Source organism: Spinacia oleracea, chromosome 6 (assembly GCF_020520425.1).
Source record: "Spinacia oleracea cultivar Varoflay chromosome 6, BTI_SOV_V1, whole genome shotgun sequence".
Lineage (NCBI taxonomy): Eukaryota > Viridiplantae > Streptophyta > Magnoliopsida > Caryophyllales > Amaranthaceae > Spinacia > Spinacia oleracea.
The window spans coordinates 140,995,459-141,010,283 of NC_079492.1; the positions used below are offsets into that span (position 1 = coordinate 140,995,459).

The 14,825-nt window shown below is 35.7% G+C and overlaps 1 protein-coding gene across 8 annotated transcripts; it reads left to right on the top strand.

The window, feature by feature from the left end:
• Window positions 1–514: 514 nt before the first annotated feature.
• Window positions 515–7,900, top strand: LOC110788335 (exocyst complex component SEC3A). Of its 8 annotated transcripts, none has more exons than XR_008924505.1 (14): window positions 515–978; window positions 2,822–2,923; window positions 2,996–3,133; window positions 3,837–3,965; window positions 4,048–4,128; window positions 4,205–4,279; window positions 5,208–5,381; window positions 5,464–5,620; window positions 5,722–5,786; window positions 5,903–6,069; window positions 6,237–6,316; window positions 7,020–7,101; window positions 7,611–7,719; window positions 7,869–7,900. XR_008924505.1 is itself a non-coding variant. In XM_056833625.1 (13 exons), exons 1-12 carry the CDS (start codon window positions 865–867, stop codon window positions 7,076–7,078), a joined length of 1,341 nt encoding a protein of 446 aa, XP_056689603.1. In that variant the 5' UTR covers window positions 515–864; the 3' UTR covers window positions 7,079–7,101; window positions 7,588–7,719. The 8 variants fall into 8 exon arrangements, 5 of the variants coding, with proteins under 5 accessions (XP_056689603.1, XP_056689601.1, XP_056689604.1 ...); XR_008924504.1 differs by having other exon boundaries at window positions 7,498–7,719; window positions 7,869–7,886; XM_056833625.1 differs by lacking the exon at window positions 7,869–7,900 and having other exon boundaries at window positions 7,588–7,719.
• Window positions 7,901–14,825: the final 6,925 nt, after the last annotated feature.

Consider the following 14,825-nt stretch of genomic DNA (forward strand, 5'->3'; position numbering starts at 1 on the left):
ACATGTTAGTCAGCCCAGTTGCGCATGTCATCGCTTGAGCCACTCTCAAGAATTTAGCCGTTGATGGGGCTCGACCTTGTGATCTCCAAGTCACAAGGTGAGTTCCCCACCAACTCCACTAACTTATGTTGGTTCTATCAGTCAATTGACATCCTAGTTTTAAATATATACATGACCTCTTAATTATCATTTGTCCCACATATCTGTGTAGTGTCTTAGAATTAAGTAAAGTGAAAATAAATGATTATCACTTAAATATAGACATATAGATCGATATTACGATTATTCAAGAGTTATCAATAGTCGACCAAGTGGATCGTTTCACAAGGTAGTTCGAGTTGGGAACATAGCTCGGTGATAATGCTCAATTTTAAACTAGGTTGAATCCAACGAGTCCAATTAACGGTTAGGTCAGGATTAGTACGGGTCAACCCAATGCTCACCTCCAAGGTTTTAAACCCAGATAGGAAGGAGCCAATATTCAAAGTGTCGCACATTTCTGTAGTTTCATCTCAAGTTCTCAACCCAGGAAAGATTGGTGTTGTTTGGGTTAGCCCATACTAGACATACCCAAACCCATTTCCAAACTTTCACCTTCAATCTACTTTCCCTTCCAAAGTTCCCCCCTCTCTCTCTCTCCGCCGACGCCGCTGGAGTCACCACCACCTCCGGCCTTCTCAGCCACGGTAAATGTACCAAAATAATTTGATATCCCCTCAACATACCCATTTCTAGGTTTTCCACGTATCGATGGAGAACCCCATTAAAATTCTTCAGAAAAACCTCCATTTTTGGGCTCATTGACGAATAAAAAATCGGAGGCTTTGAGCTTGGGTACATAATTAGCAACGACAACCGAATCCCATGATGTTTCCGTTTCTCTTTCATTATAAGGTTCGAGCCTCAAAGCTTGCCTTTCTTCCCCATTTCCACTCTCTCTCCTATTCTGTTGCAGGATCTCGTAACCATCTTCGCGAGGTAATTCAAAACCCTTCTGAAATTTGGTTTACTAAAGTGATCTGTACCCTCTTTTGTTTTCAATCGCATTGTTTGGAGTTGCACACGGATTATCTGGTTAAAGGATTAACCCCATTGATTGCGTTTGAAGTTGTTAAAAGGTTGGATAGTATTAAGAACAGAAATCCCAACTTGGCATTTAGATTTTTTGAGTTTAGTAGGTTGAATTTGAATTTGATACATACTTTTGGGAGTTATAGTTATATTTTGAGGTCAATTTGTCAAATGGGTAATCATGATTCTGCCAATTTGGTTCTTGATTGGATGATGGCTGATGGGCATTCTTTGAATTCGTCGTTTTCGGGGTTTTTGGTTGGTTTGTTTACGGATTCAGGAAGATTTGATATTGCACAGAAACTGCTTGCTCTAGCAGAATGTGGAGAGACGGAAGGAAATCCTTTTGTGTATAATAAGTTTTTGAATGGCCTGGTTAGACAAAATAGGATAGACGATGCTGTTAATTTCTTTAGTGAGCAGATGATGTTGAAATCTTGCCTAGATGCTTGTAGTTTTAATATACTAATTAGAGGCCTGTGCAAGACGGGGCAAGTTGACAAGGCACTTAATTTTTTCGAGGAGATGGTCAAATTTGGTTTGTCTCCCGATGTTATTACCTATAACACCATTATAGATGGGCTGTGTAGGGTTAACAAGGTAGATAAAGCACGAGAATTGCTTTTGGAAGTTAGGTCGAGAAATGGTGTTTCTCCTGATGTTGTAACTTATACATCCATTATATCCGGTTATTGTAAGCTGAATATGATGGAAGAGGCATCTGTTCTTTTCCAGGAAATGATAAGTAATGGAATTCGACCTACACTTATTACTTTTAATATTCTCATTGATGGCTTTGGCAAGGTTGGGAACATGGCCTCTGTGTCAGCTATGTATGAGAAAATGCTTTTTCTTGGTTGTCTCCCAGATGTTGTTACGTTCACATCACACATCGATGGCTATTGTCGAATAGGGCAAGTGGGTGAGGCTTCAAAGCTTTGGAAGGAAATGGTTGATAGGAAGTTGTTCCCAAATAAATATACATTTTCAATTCTAATTATAGCTTTGTGTAAGGAAAATAGACTGAATGAGGCTTGCGATCTTTTGAGGCAATTGAAGTTGAGGAATGATATTATTCCTCAACCTTTTATGTACAATCCCGTAATTGACGGACTCTGCAAAGCAGGGAAGGTTGATGAGGCAAATCTAGTTGTGTCTGAAATGGAGGAGAGAAGATGCAAGCATGATAAGTATACATTCACCATTCTTATCATTGGTCATTGTATGAAAGGGAGAATGCTGGAAGCTATTAAGATATTTAATAGGATGCTATCAGTTAAGTGTAACCCAGATGACATTACTATAAAATCTTTGCTGTCATGTTTGGTGAAAGCTGGAATGTCAGATGAGGCCTCACAGATTAAAAAACGCGTGGCATTAGGGAAGGTGGAAGTGGGATTATCAACTTCCAGAGGAAAGTTCCCTGCCAGGACCAATATGGACATTCAGGTTGCTGCTTAAGTAGAAAGAGTCATCTGAGTGTGTCAATTTATTGCAGTTGGATTCATATTGTCACTATCTCATGTTACTGCACAAGCCGAAACACTCAATTGGAATAATAAGGCCGTGCTGATACGAACTGGGCAAGACAGCTGTAAGTTTTGTTAGGCCAGGGAAAGTTCTTGTGCTGTTGAATTTATGAGATACTACTATTGGTAAAATATAATGCATGCAGATCTGTCAGTGGTTCCAACTGGTCACTTGTTTCCTTTTCTTCTCAAAAACCTCTTCCCTTGTTTATTATTTTCAGATAGAAACCCGTAATAACAAGTTGGAGATGCAATCTGTAAACAAAAAATCGTTGATTGAGGAACTTGACAAGCTTCTTGAGCGATCACGTGTTCCCTCCGAGGTATGCTACCCCCCTCTTATCTCTGCTTGCCTGGTTCTTTTAAATCTAAATTGACGACTTTCCTGCATCTAGTATGCAACCTGTCTTGCAGGAGGTTCCTTTGATGAATCAAACATGATTAAAAACATAGAAGCATGTGAGTGGCTTAGTGGTGCTCTACGTGGCTTGGAAGTCCCAAATCTGTATACCACTTTTGGAAACATGCGAGCAGTATGTTCCAAAAATCTCGGTTTCTTGTTTTTACTTGAAAGCAACAGTTTTTTTTTAATCTACTTGAAAGCAGTATCCTGGGCTCGCATCAAGTGGCTTGTGGCCTTGTGGGTACTTAAATAGTTAAATTTATGTGATTATTCTATAACAGCATATGCTGTGTCATCAAGGGTGAACGTTTTATTTGAGAGCCTAATGCATGTAGCAAGTAAATGAAATTACGCATTTCGTATGTAAGTAAAGTAACAAGTTCAATTAGGTTATATTTTCAACTGAAAGTTTTTCAGACAACATAAAAATTGTACAAATTGCAGAATTGTAGGATAAATTACAAAACGTGTGGTCAAAGTGGCCTTGACTAAGCATTGACAATCAATAAAATTGTGATAAATTTTCCCTTTTTGATCCCCTCCAATTCCAATCATCATAAATTTTCTGTTGTAGAGTTTGAGTGTAATTCCCCATAAACTTCAAATATAGTTTTCTCTTCTGGTCCGATTTTGAGTAAAGTGATATTCTTGGTTCATGTTTAGCATCTGGCAGAAAATTTGTAAGGATCATCTGTTATCAAATTTGCAGAGAGTCTGGCTTATATTATTAGAAAATTTCTCCTGAATTCTTGTAGTTTTATGAGTCTTGCTTGTCCTTGTAAAATTGTATTTGATTACTTCAATGTCTCTCTTTTTCTTAAAATATTTTATAGGTTAGAGAGAAAAAAGCAGAAGTTGACAAGCTCAAAAGTACATTTGTTCGTAGAGCTTCTGAGTTTTTGAGGAACTACTTTGCCAGCTTGGTGGACTTCATGATAAGCGACAAGAGTTATTTTTCGCAGGTATCGGATCAACATTTTGCTGTACTCATTCGGAAGCATTATGACTCTGGTTGAGGTTTCATCATTGTGTGTCATTGAGCAGCGTGGACAGTTAAAACGACCAGACCATGCTGATCTTCGGTACAGATGCAGGACATATGCTCGCCTTCTGCAACATTTGAAGGTTTTAACACTGCAAACTGTTCTCATATATGCTTGTTTCTCTTGTTTAATCTCATCCCTTTCTTTTGATGTTCCAGAGCCTTGACAAGAATTGCCTCGGTCCGTTGAGGAAAGCCTACTGTAGCTCTCTGAATTTGCTTCTACGCAGAGAGGTGAGAAGACTAGATAAACCTGGATTTTAGACCTACTGATTGCTAACTTAACATTTGCCTGTCAAAAAAAAAAAACATTTGCGGACAAATAAGTTAATTCCTTTAAATAAGGTACACTAACATGACTTTAGGAAAGGACTTTGATATGTTCATACACTGTAAGATACTGAGACATTAACTGCTACGCACACATTTCAGGTATTCTCTAGGGGAGCTACAGAAGAATTGGGCTAATCTGTAAATTTAATAGAGTTTCTTTCCGAGGACACCTTGTCTTCTTTCTGTATTACCCTTTCTAAGTTTGATAGTTATTACACTTTTTAAGTTAGAATAATATATTTTCTTGTAAAAAATATATATAATATAATGTATCTCATTTGGAAACTATAAAGTTTCTGAGACATATTCTGCTTACTGTTAGAATAATTGAGTTCAGTTGATTGCTATTTACTTCACCTAACTTTAGGCAGAAACTTGCCTTTTTTCCGGACCAATGGTTCACCTTTTCCCCACTATTAAAATTGATTAACTTCCCTGGCTGTGGTATTTTGTTTTCACAGTTCCACTTTTAGCGGACATCCGTTTGAAAAAGAAAAAAAGGAACTGAAAAAGGGAGTATTGCTATACTAGATTCCTCGAGTTATTTGGACTGAGATCTACTTACAGGAACAATTACTATCTTTATTGACGCAATGTGAAACTTCGTTCTATTGGATTTATTTTGACTGAACTTATATTATCTGAACTTAACTGAACTTACCAGAACTTATCTGAACTTAAATGAACTTATCTGAACTTAAATGAACGTATCTTATCTGAACTTATTTTGTTTGAAATAAGTCAAAACAAGTCGAACAGAACAGAGCCTAAAAGTTCTTTTTTCTTCTATCTCATTTACTGTTTGTTTGTTTCTGTTCTTTCTATGCAGGCTCGTGAGTTTGCAAATGAGCTTCGAGCCAGCACTAAAGCTTCAAGAAATCCAACTGTTTGGTTGGATGCTTCTGCTGGTGCTGGTCAAACTGTGAGCAATGCAGACACTTCAGCAGTTTCTGATGCTTACGCCAAAATGCTAACTATATTTGTTCCGCTCCTTGTTGATGAGGTTATAATCAGTAAATTTTAGCTCTAGGTTCTTTCTAATATGTAACATGCTGTTGTCTTACTGGAACCTTTTTGAATCTCAGAGTTCCTTTTTTGCTCACTTCATGTGCTTTGAAGTTCCTGCTGTCAATCCACCGGGAAGTGTTCCCAATGGTAACAAATCTGCGTCAACTGTCGATGATGCCGATGATGATGATGATCTTGGGATTATGGATATTGATGATAATGATGGAAAAACAGGTATATTTCATCTTTTAGTGCGAAATATTCATCTTAATGTCTAATGCATTTGCCCCTAGCACGCGGATACTGAACTTATTGATATTATGTATTATGCCTAGGTAAAAATTCTGTTGAGTTGGCAGCATTAAATGAATGTCTTCAAGAGTTGCTTGACGGGATTCAGGTAAATTATCTTCAATTATCTATCGTGAATGTCCTTTTGCAATGTCTAGATTATAAATAATCCCTTATACATTCATCTGCAACGATTGTTTTGTGTTGTGATTAAATCTCAGGAAGACTTCTATGCTGTTGTGGATTGGGCCTACAAGATTGACCCCTTGTGATGCATATCAATGCACGGGATTACAGAACACTATCTTTCCGGCCAGAAAGCTGATGCAGCTGGATTTGCGTCTCTCTTGCTTGGTGATCTTGAATCTAGGATCTCTATGCAGTTTAGCAGAGTGAGTTCCAGCCTTTAACTAGGACCAACTAATAGTAATTTGGACTGTCGGAGGTCAATTATGATTTTATTATGACACTGTTGTAATTTGTTGGTGAAGCTGACATGCACCAGCCAGTATTATTTAGAGTGTTGGATGTTAGATATGATATTATGATTCTCTTGCAGTTTGTTGATGAAGCTTGTCACCAGATTGAGAGAAATGAGAGAAACGTCCAACAGATGGGTGTCCTATCATACATCCCAAGGTAAGAATTACTTTTACATCTTATAAAACAGGAACCCTCTCTTTAGTCTTTCGCCCCTTTAGAAGGCAAGGTATTTCTTGAGCAGGGCCTATGTTAGAGGAGACAGCAGTCTTCAGGAATAGTTAGTTCATGATGTAGGCTTGCCTGTCTAGAAATTTCTCACTGAGCAAGTGAGCAACTGCTCGAATAGTTTGTTTTGATAAAAGGATAGTGGCGACCATGAAAAAAAAAGCATGTGAGAGATGGTAGTTTGTTTAATTATTTGATTGAGGACCATGAGAGAGAAAAACATAAAATATGGTAGTAACTTACCATAAAAGGAAATGATGCATTTTATTAGGGGCGATAGAAAGTAGCAAGTGATGTATTTAAAAAGGGACAGAGCGAGTAGTATATAATATTAAAGGCTATGTTGACTAGAAGCAACTTCTATTTGTCGATGCATTGAGTTTGCAAGAATGGAACATGTATGATTTCCTTGCCTGCACCCCGTTTCTTTTCTTTTCTTGATTTTGGTTGAATATACTCCGTACTTAATAAGTATTATTTACCTTTTCCTAATTAAGAGCAATAAAAGGTAAGAGTAAACATGAAGCAAGCAAATCCCAGTCACTGAAAGTACTGAAACAATTCAATGCAACTTTTTCTCTTGAAGATATTTGAATTATTCATGATTTTTTATTTAAGTATGGTTTGTGCATAGATTCGCTACACTTGCAACCCGTATGGAGCAGTATATTCAGGGACAATCCAGGGATTTAGTTGACCAGGCATACACAAAATTTGTGAGTATCCATGCTTATTATTCTTAAAGAAGCAGTTGGCATGCTGTAATTGATTTGCATTTATATTATGTACTCCGTAATCATTTTCAGCAATGGGATTTATCTGGCATTCTGGGTGCTAATGTATGTTTTGGTTTCAAAAAATATTATATGGATCCATGATCTAAAATTCTAACTTATTAGTTACCTGTAATCATGATACAAATATTGTGATTTAACATAAGTACCTACCTTTGTTATCTTTACTGACTGGTTCTAGCTTAACATACTAATTGTACCTGGTTCTACCTTTGATTATCTTTACTGACTGGTTCTAGCTTAAAGTACTAATTGTACGTTGTACTGGGAATTGAGAATGTGGTGTTTGAGTGACCATTCTCTGATTGATATTAACAGATGAAAAAGAATCACAGTGAAAGATGGACATGCTGTTCTCCAATCAACATCCAAATTACACGCTAACCCAATTTCTTTGAATCTCCTCAGTTGATTAACATAAGGTATTGCAGTTTATATGATCTTGCAAATGTTGTGCCAACTCTGGCAAAGTTCTACCATCAGGCAAGCGAAGCATATGAGCAAGCATGCACACGCCATATAAGCATGATCATATATTACGTGAGTAAAATAAATTGTCATGAAACTTTTTGTCTTAGTGTTTATAATTCATCCTTGTGCAGGACCTCATGTACCTGGTCCCTTGCTAGTAGTATTAGTAGTATGTTTTATAAAGTTTAATCCAGAATTCTTTGGACATCTATTGGCAGCAATTTGAACGACTTTTCCAATTCGCTAGAAGGATTGAGGACCTCATGTTCACCATAACCCCAGAAGAAGTAAGTATCTGACTATCTGATGAATGCATAATTCATAACACTTGCAATTCTCAGCTTCTTGGCATTTTTAGTGGTGCCTTTGAAAGTTATGGTTTGAATGTGAATCTCAGTGTTGTACACTATTTCTGGGATGTATGTTACAATTCATAGTTACCATGAATTTCTGTTCTAATTTTTTTTTTTTTTGACTCATTAGCGAAAAGGAGTTGAAGTGTTAGAAAACTCATATCATGGTATATGCAAATAGGAAATAGTTATTGAGTAAACATTTCTAAAATCAAACAATTCTATCATTATGGATTCTGTGTTTCCTGTCAAATCTGAAATGGGTTTTTATTCCACAAAATATCAGTATTAGTTTTTTCATAGCTTCTCTCGAGTGTCTCATGTGTTCACACATGGCAGGTTAGCTACGGAGAGGGGGTGGTCTATAATCTATATTTATGGAGCATAACCCTGAATTCCAACCTACTAGTTTGTCCTGTTGATTAGTGAGGCGGAGGTCGACTGCTGATTGCACACAACCAAGTAGATCCAATTTTAGTAAGCCATTTGAATTAGTTTCTTATAATTGAGAATTGATTAATCAAAGAATTTACAAAGAAGTTCATCCTTCTTAATGTTGTGCATTTAAGGAGCATATTTTATTTTATTTTTGATAAGAAAGTATTATTGAAATTAATTGCTTAAAGTGATACTAAAAATAGTGACTATTAATTTGCATTTAAGGAGAATATAAAGATAATGACTATTAATAAGTGTAGTAGAGAGGCTTATGTTGAGAGGAATCATCTGTGTGGGAACACCTTGAGAGACAACATTAGGATTATAGATGCTCGAAGGAAAGTTGTTACGGTTACGGATACTGAGGATAACATAAGCCAGAATCGGCTACGGGCATTTGAGATGTCGATCATAGGATGCACCGGGTAGACTGTAGGGATAGTGGAGGATTTTAAAACAAGCCGTGGGAGGCCAAAGATGACTTGGATGGAGAGAGCTAAATATGACGCGGAGGAAGTGTGTTTGTAAAGCATTCAGCACTGGATAGAAACGAATGGAGGAAGAGGATCTTTGTGGCTGACCACATGAGATAGTTTCATGTAGCAGACCCCAAGGCTTTGGTTTTGTTGCGGTATTGCTACATGATTCAGCTCAAGAGAGAAGTTTTATGAGGAACTTTTACTGAGCAAAACTTTCTTACGGAGAATGGAAAAACTAGATGAATTACTAGAATATTTCTCTTCGAATCCTGTATATACTGAATAGTGAATACAATGAAGTACTCCATAAAGAAGCTGTAAGAAACTCATTGCAGGGTTTAATCTCAATGCTGACTGCACTCTCATGTTTAATTTAATATAATATCTTCTTCGTTGCGTAAAAAAAAAGACTTGCCAGTGGTTGTAACTTAAACTTTTAACTGAGGATTCTAACTCTTTTATTGGGCCAGGTAAGGCAATTTCAAAGAGACACTAAAAGCGCATGGAGACGCACCCAAGGCTCACAAGTCACTAGTCACTTCAATGTGGCGCTGCGCCTACTGGGCTCTGGGATAGTGGGATCCCTATCACCTAAATATGCCTTGAGCTTTTTAAACATTGATCTAATCAACCTCTTCATGCTGATCTGCTGCACTTGGTCCTGAACCATATGGTCCAACAAAGTCTGTCTCTGTCTCTGTCTCTTTTGAAAAAAAAAAAAAGGAGAATACTTTGAGAGGACATATTGAAGAAACCTTTCTTTTACCTTTTACTCCCTCCATTCCTAATTGTTCTTTCTGTTTCTATTTCGAGCGTTCCTATATGTTCTTCCCATTTCTATTTTTTGACATGATTTTTTACCATAAATTTCTCCACCATCCCTTATTTAATTCATTCACATTTCCCTATTCACCCACCCAACTCCACTTTTATGATTTTTTATTACTTTATTACAAATATCTTCTCTCTCCTTCATTTTTTTATTACTTTCTTTTACTACTTTATTACTTTCTCTTACATTCAATAATTACTCTTACACCCAATCATTACAAGATTTCATTTTCTTAATTTCCACACCAATTCCCAAATGGGAAGAACATAAAGGAACAGAAGGAGTACCTTTTACCTTAACCTGCATGAGTGCATGGTTAAGATCAGAATTGTTCTTTGTATAACCGTCATACAATCTCTACGTGTTCCTTACATTACTTAAGGGGAAAAGGACCCTGTGTATTAGGGCTCTATTTATTCTTCTAAGCATGAATGGGCAGTTATAGCCAGTTCTTTGTGGCCTCCTTTAACCTAACCTCATTTATGGTGCTTTTAGTCCAATGCATCACCCAATTTACAAGGAATTAAAAAGCAGACACAAGACAATTGACTAATGGAGAAAGGCCTCTTTAAAGTTGGGAGTCTACACTGTTTCTTTTCTTTCTCTGCTTGTCCATTTATTTTTGTATGTTACTAGTTAGTCCTCCGCGTGCGTAGCCAACTTGGTTAATCCTCATGATATAAAAAAATTATCTGTATAGATTCGTATTCACTTGTATTTTCATATTATAATTTGCGCTTTTTTCATTTTTCTGTAGTCGTTTATTGACCTAGTCAACTATCGGTCTAAAATTGACCTATGACCCACTTTGATATGTACATTACTGAACCGCTAAAATGAAACTTTCATTAGCGTACCATTTCTTACTCATACTGATTTGACCCAAACGAAGTCTGGTTGTACAACGTATCATAAGCTAATGGTTGAAGTCCCAAGATTAGTTTTATATTCCACATATACTTCCTCTGTATTTTTTTTGGGAGTCACACATATCATTTTCGTCCGTATTTCATTAGGAGTTACTTTCATTTTAAGTAACTATCTTTTTAAATACAATGTGTAAATGTTTGTAGTTAAAACAAAACAACCACTATTATACATATTTTCTGGAAAAAATTAGTTTATTTAGTAGCAGGTAAATGAACAAACAACCATTGATGATGTAACACCATCTTCAGTTTCTAAACATTCAAGATAGATGTCTTATGGAATCACCTTGAAGCATTTCACATATTTCACTTTGAGTAAATATAACCATATTTCTTAAATTCTTGTGAAATAAGTAAGTCATAAAATCCATCTTTGGCCTATGAACATAATTGTCTAGAACCTTCTAACAATAGTCCATTTCTATGTCATGTTCAACAAGTAAGACCCATGTGTCTTAAATTAGTCAACTTTCAAAAATCCATGCCATGGAATCTTAGAATGTTGTCTTGTTGATATGGTCGTATAACATTGCCAAAGATACGTGGAACACAAATCAAAATATTTGATTTGTACCTTTTGAAGTATGAGTGTTAAGAGTTTTTTTAATTAATCACTCAACCCTTAAATGACCATTTCATTCAAATAAACACTCAACGATTGTTTTTTTTTACTTTGAATGTGTGTCTTTATGTTGTCCAAACAGAAAATTATGTATGATGATTAATGGAACGTAATTCCATTAGGTTCCAGCCTTTGAAAGGACTTTAAAACAAACATGATAACCCTACAACTAATGTAGCGCGACTTTGCTTCATTTCCCACTTGTAGGTCAATAACCAGACTTAGCTCCCGGATTTTGAGTTCCTAACGAAAGTTAGAACCTCAAGCGGTAATATAATAAAATAGGAGTTTATTTGCTAAGTCGTTTCTCTTTAACAAAAACTTCAAGGTAGAAATAGAATTTCTGAATTCATTTCTTTTGTTCTCGTTTCCTATCCTTTCTAGCACATTTTTCTTATAGTCCTAAAAATTTTACTCTTTGCTTGATCTTCTTACCTTGAAATGCTTACAAAGTCCCATTCTTCTATTCACTTTGAATGACCACATCCAATGAGTCTAGTTCATTATCGAATCAAAAGAAAATTGGTTGTTAACCATTGGTTATACACGAGCCTTTAACTCAATACTTCATTATTCCAGAACTACCTAGTATTCTGAATATATAAGGTCCAATTGGTCCACTATTCAAATTTTAGTTTGAAAACAACCATGAAGATCACTATAAGATAATAGCATCCAAGATACACACTCATTCTCCTTTTCTTTGAGAATTGCTCTCAAAATTAGTTACCAGTCGATCGAGGAAATGTCGCAGTTCTATTATCTGAACGCAATAAAGTTGAAGATTTACAATTATATGCATTCATATTCTACAAAATGAAATAGCAAAGAAAACATTTATCATACTTTAATAACTTGAATAAAAGCATTCACGCAATCATTAAAACTATTAAACATTTCTTTCATGCAATAAAATAAGGTCCATAATGAATGAAACAAATCCAAGATTCCAAAAGTCTTAAATACTTAAGCATGCTTTGGCTTGTCTTAAGTTTTTTAAGATTTTAGGTAAGCAAAACAGATTGCTAGTAATCTCTAAATTACTCTTGGTTAATAAACTAATACCATAATTTATCCTATTGCCACAATATAATCCAATATTGCTTGAGTTAAAACCACAACCAACGTGTTCCTTTGGGATACCTTACCATCTAAGTCTACTAAAATAGTATCTCGTTTTGGCGGAAACCTACTATCTTAGGTCCTTAGATTTTTGTAAGCGCTTGATTTGGAAGGCATTATAAACTCAATATTACTTTGGACCTAGTTGTTTCTATGTTGGTTTGATTATTTAGTGAACTAAATCTAATCAAACATACATACAACATTCATGCATAATATACATTCATCCAATATATATAAGTGCATAAATAACTTTGGTGAACTAGTATGGCCCAAAACTTGGTCTTGAAGCATCCAATCTTCCCTTCACCTTGTTAGCTTGGCATCGTCTTGAACTTCATTCAAAAGCTAACTTAAAGTTCTAAATAATCTAGAAGAACTTGAAATAATAGTAATCCTAATTATTACATCAAAACTTCAATGGTACGTAGACCATATTTAAAACTTTACATTCAAAGATAAAACGGTACACGGACCGTATTTAACTATCCTAGATTGACCACACTAGTCACCTGCAATACCTGCAATACATAAAATAATTTCTATGGCATTCATCCATTCGTGTCCTAAAACGAATGACCCAAATAAATATGCAAGTATTTACATGATTTATTTAAAAATCACGTTCACGTAAAACGCATCCTAAAAGATTAATCAATTCCGAATTATTAATCCTTAGAATTATTCAATCAAAAATTAATTTAATTAAAATAATGGTGCCCTACAAAAAATAATTAGAATCAATTATTTTAAATAATTTCATTTAAACGCTCCCACTTAAACCAATATTTAATCTGGACATTTTATTTTAAATATTTAAACCCGCGGCCCGGCCCAAGTCAAATAAAATAAAATAATAAAAAAAAGTCCACTGTTAGCCCCTTCGTGCAAAATTAAGCCCAAAGCCCAAAAATTAGGCCTTGGAATCAAACGAAGCAAAAACCGCACAATCATGTGCATCATGGGCTAGGTGAGTGCCCATCCCATCGACGCGCAGTGCCATCGTAGCATCGCTCCCACGCGAGGGCGCAAAGCCCATCACGCAGGCACGAATGCCCTGCAGCAGCGCATAGACTTGCTCGCCCAAGTCCGCTGCCTGCTTACCTTCGTCGCTATGCAGTACCTCGGTCCAGCGCTGCTGGCCTTGGCGTGTGGCGTGCCGTGAGCTCACCCGAGGGATTCGCCCAGCTTTCCACTGCCTTGTCGCACATAGCACGCAACGCACACAAGGCCAACGCCTATGCTTCCTTCGTGTGCGTGTACCCCTTTTCGTCCCGCAGGGGCAGCAACCCTTGCTTCGTGCAAGAGGCTTGCTGTCTGATCTTTATTTAAAAAAAAAATCAATTTCTAACATCCGAAACGAAATTGCACAAAAAAAGTAGTTTTCATAATATTAACAAAATTAATCGTTTTAATTACGCAAAATAACGTTTTGAATGATTTTATTAAATTTCAAACAATCCAATTTGAGAAATTAATAAAGCATGGCTAACAATTATTCAAATTTAACGTACGATGAACATCAACAAAAATTTGAATTATTTTGATAATCAAATCCAAAACTTCAAATCGTTCTAAACATTTAAAAAATTAGATTTTCATCAAATTTGGTTTAGGTGATGATTAAAATTAACGAATCCAATCAAAATTATAATCCATGAATTTTTAAATTTTCCATTTAAACATGAATTCATATTCCCCTTCTCACCTAAATAAATTTTCATATCTAAATAATTAACAAAATTAATTTACGATCTAAAATTCATTAAATTAGGGAAAAATCAAATTAATGTGTATACTTAATATTCATGGACGAAACAATTAACATAATTCTATAATAAATCCAAGAACGGTAGGGAAAAATTTCAATTAATTCCGAGTTCATTAGGTCGAGCAATTAATTGAAAAAGTTTCCAACTTTGTTATTTTAATTCATTAATTAACAAAAACGCCCAAAAACCCGAACTTCGGGGCCTGTTTTTGCGTTTCTATTCTCATGAATTGATCTTAAAACACCGTTTTCAATCAGATTATGGTCAGAAAATTGAATTTCCGACATTTCATGAATTCTGAATACTTTCTACGACTTATCCAATAATCCAGAAAAATTCAGGAAAAAATCAGAAAAATTCGACAATAATAAAAAAAAAAAAAAATAACATGCCAATATGTATTTTAAATACATGTTTATCTGATACCACTGTAGGGGTTTAGAGTTAAATACATATTGACATAGCGAATGACCCCAAAGCCAGGAATCATGTATAAAGTACAAATTAAGCAGACTTACGTTTGTAGCGTGCTTTCCCTAGATTTAACGTATCACGAACACGAACAAGAACTCCAGATGTGGTTCCTCTACTTGGTTCACCGACACATTCAGACCCGTCTTGAGATCGA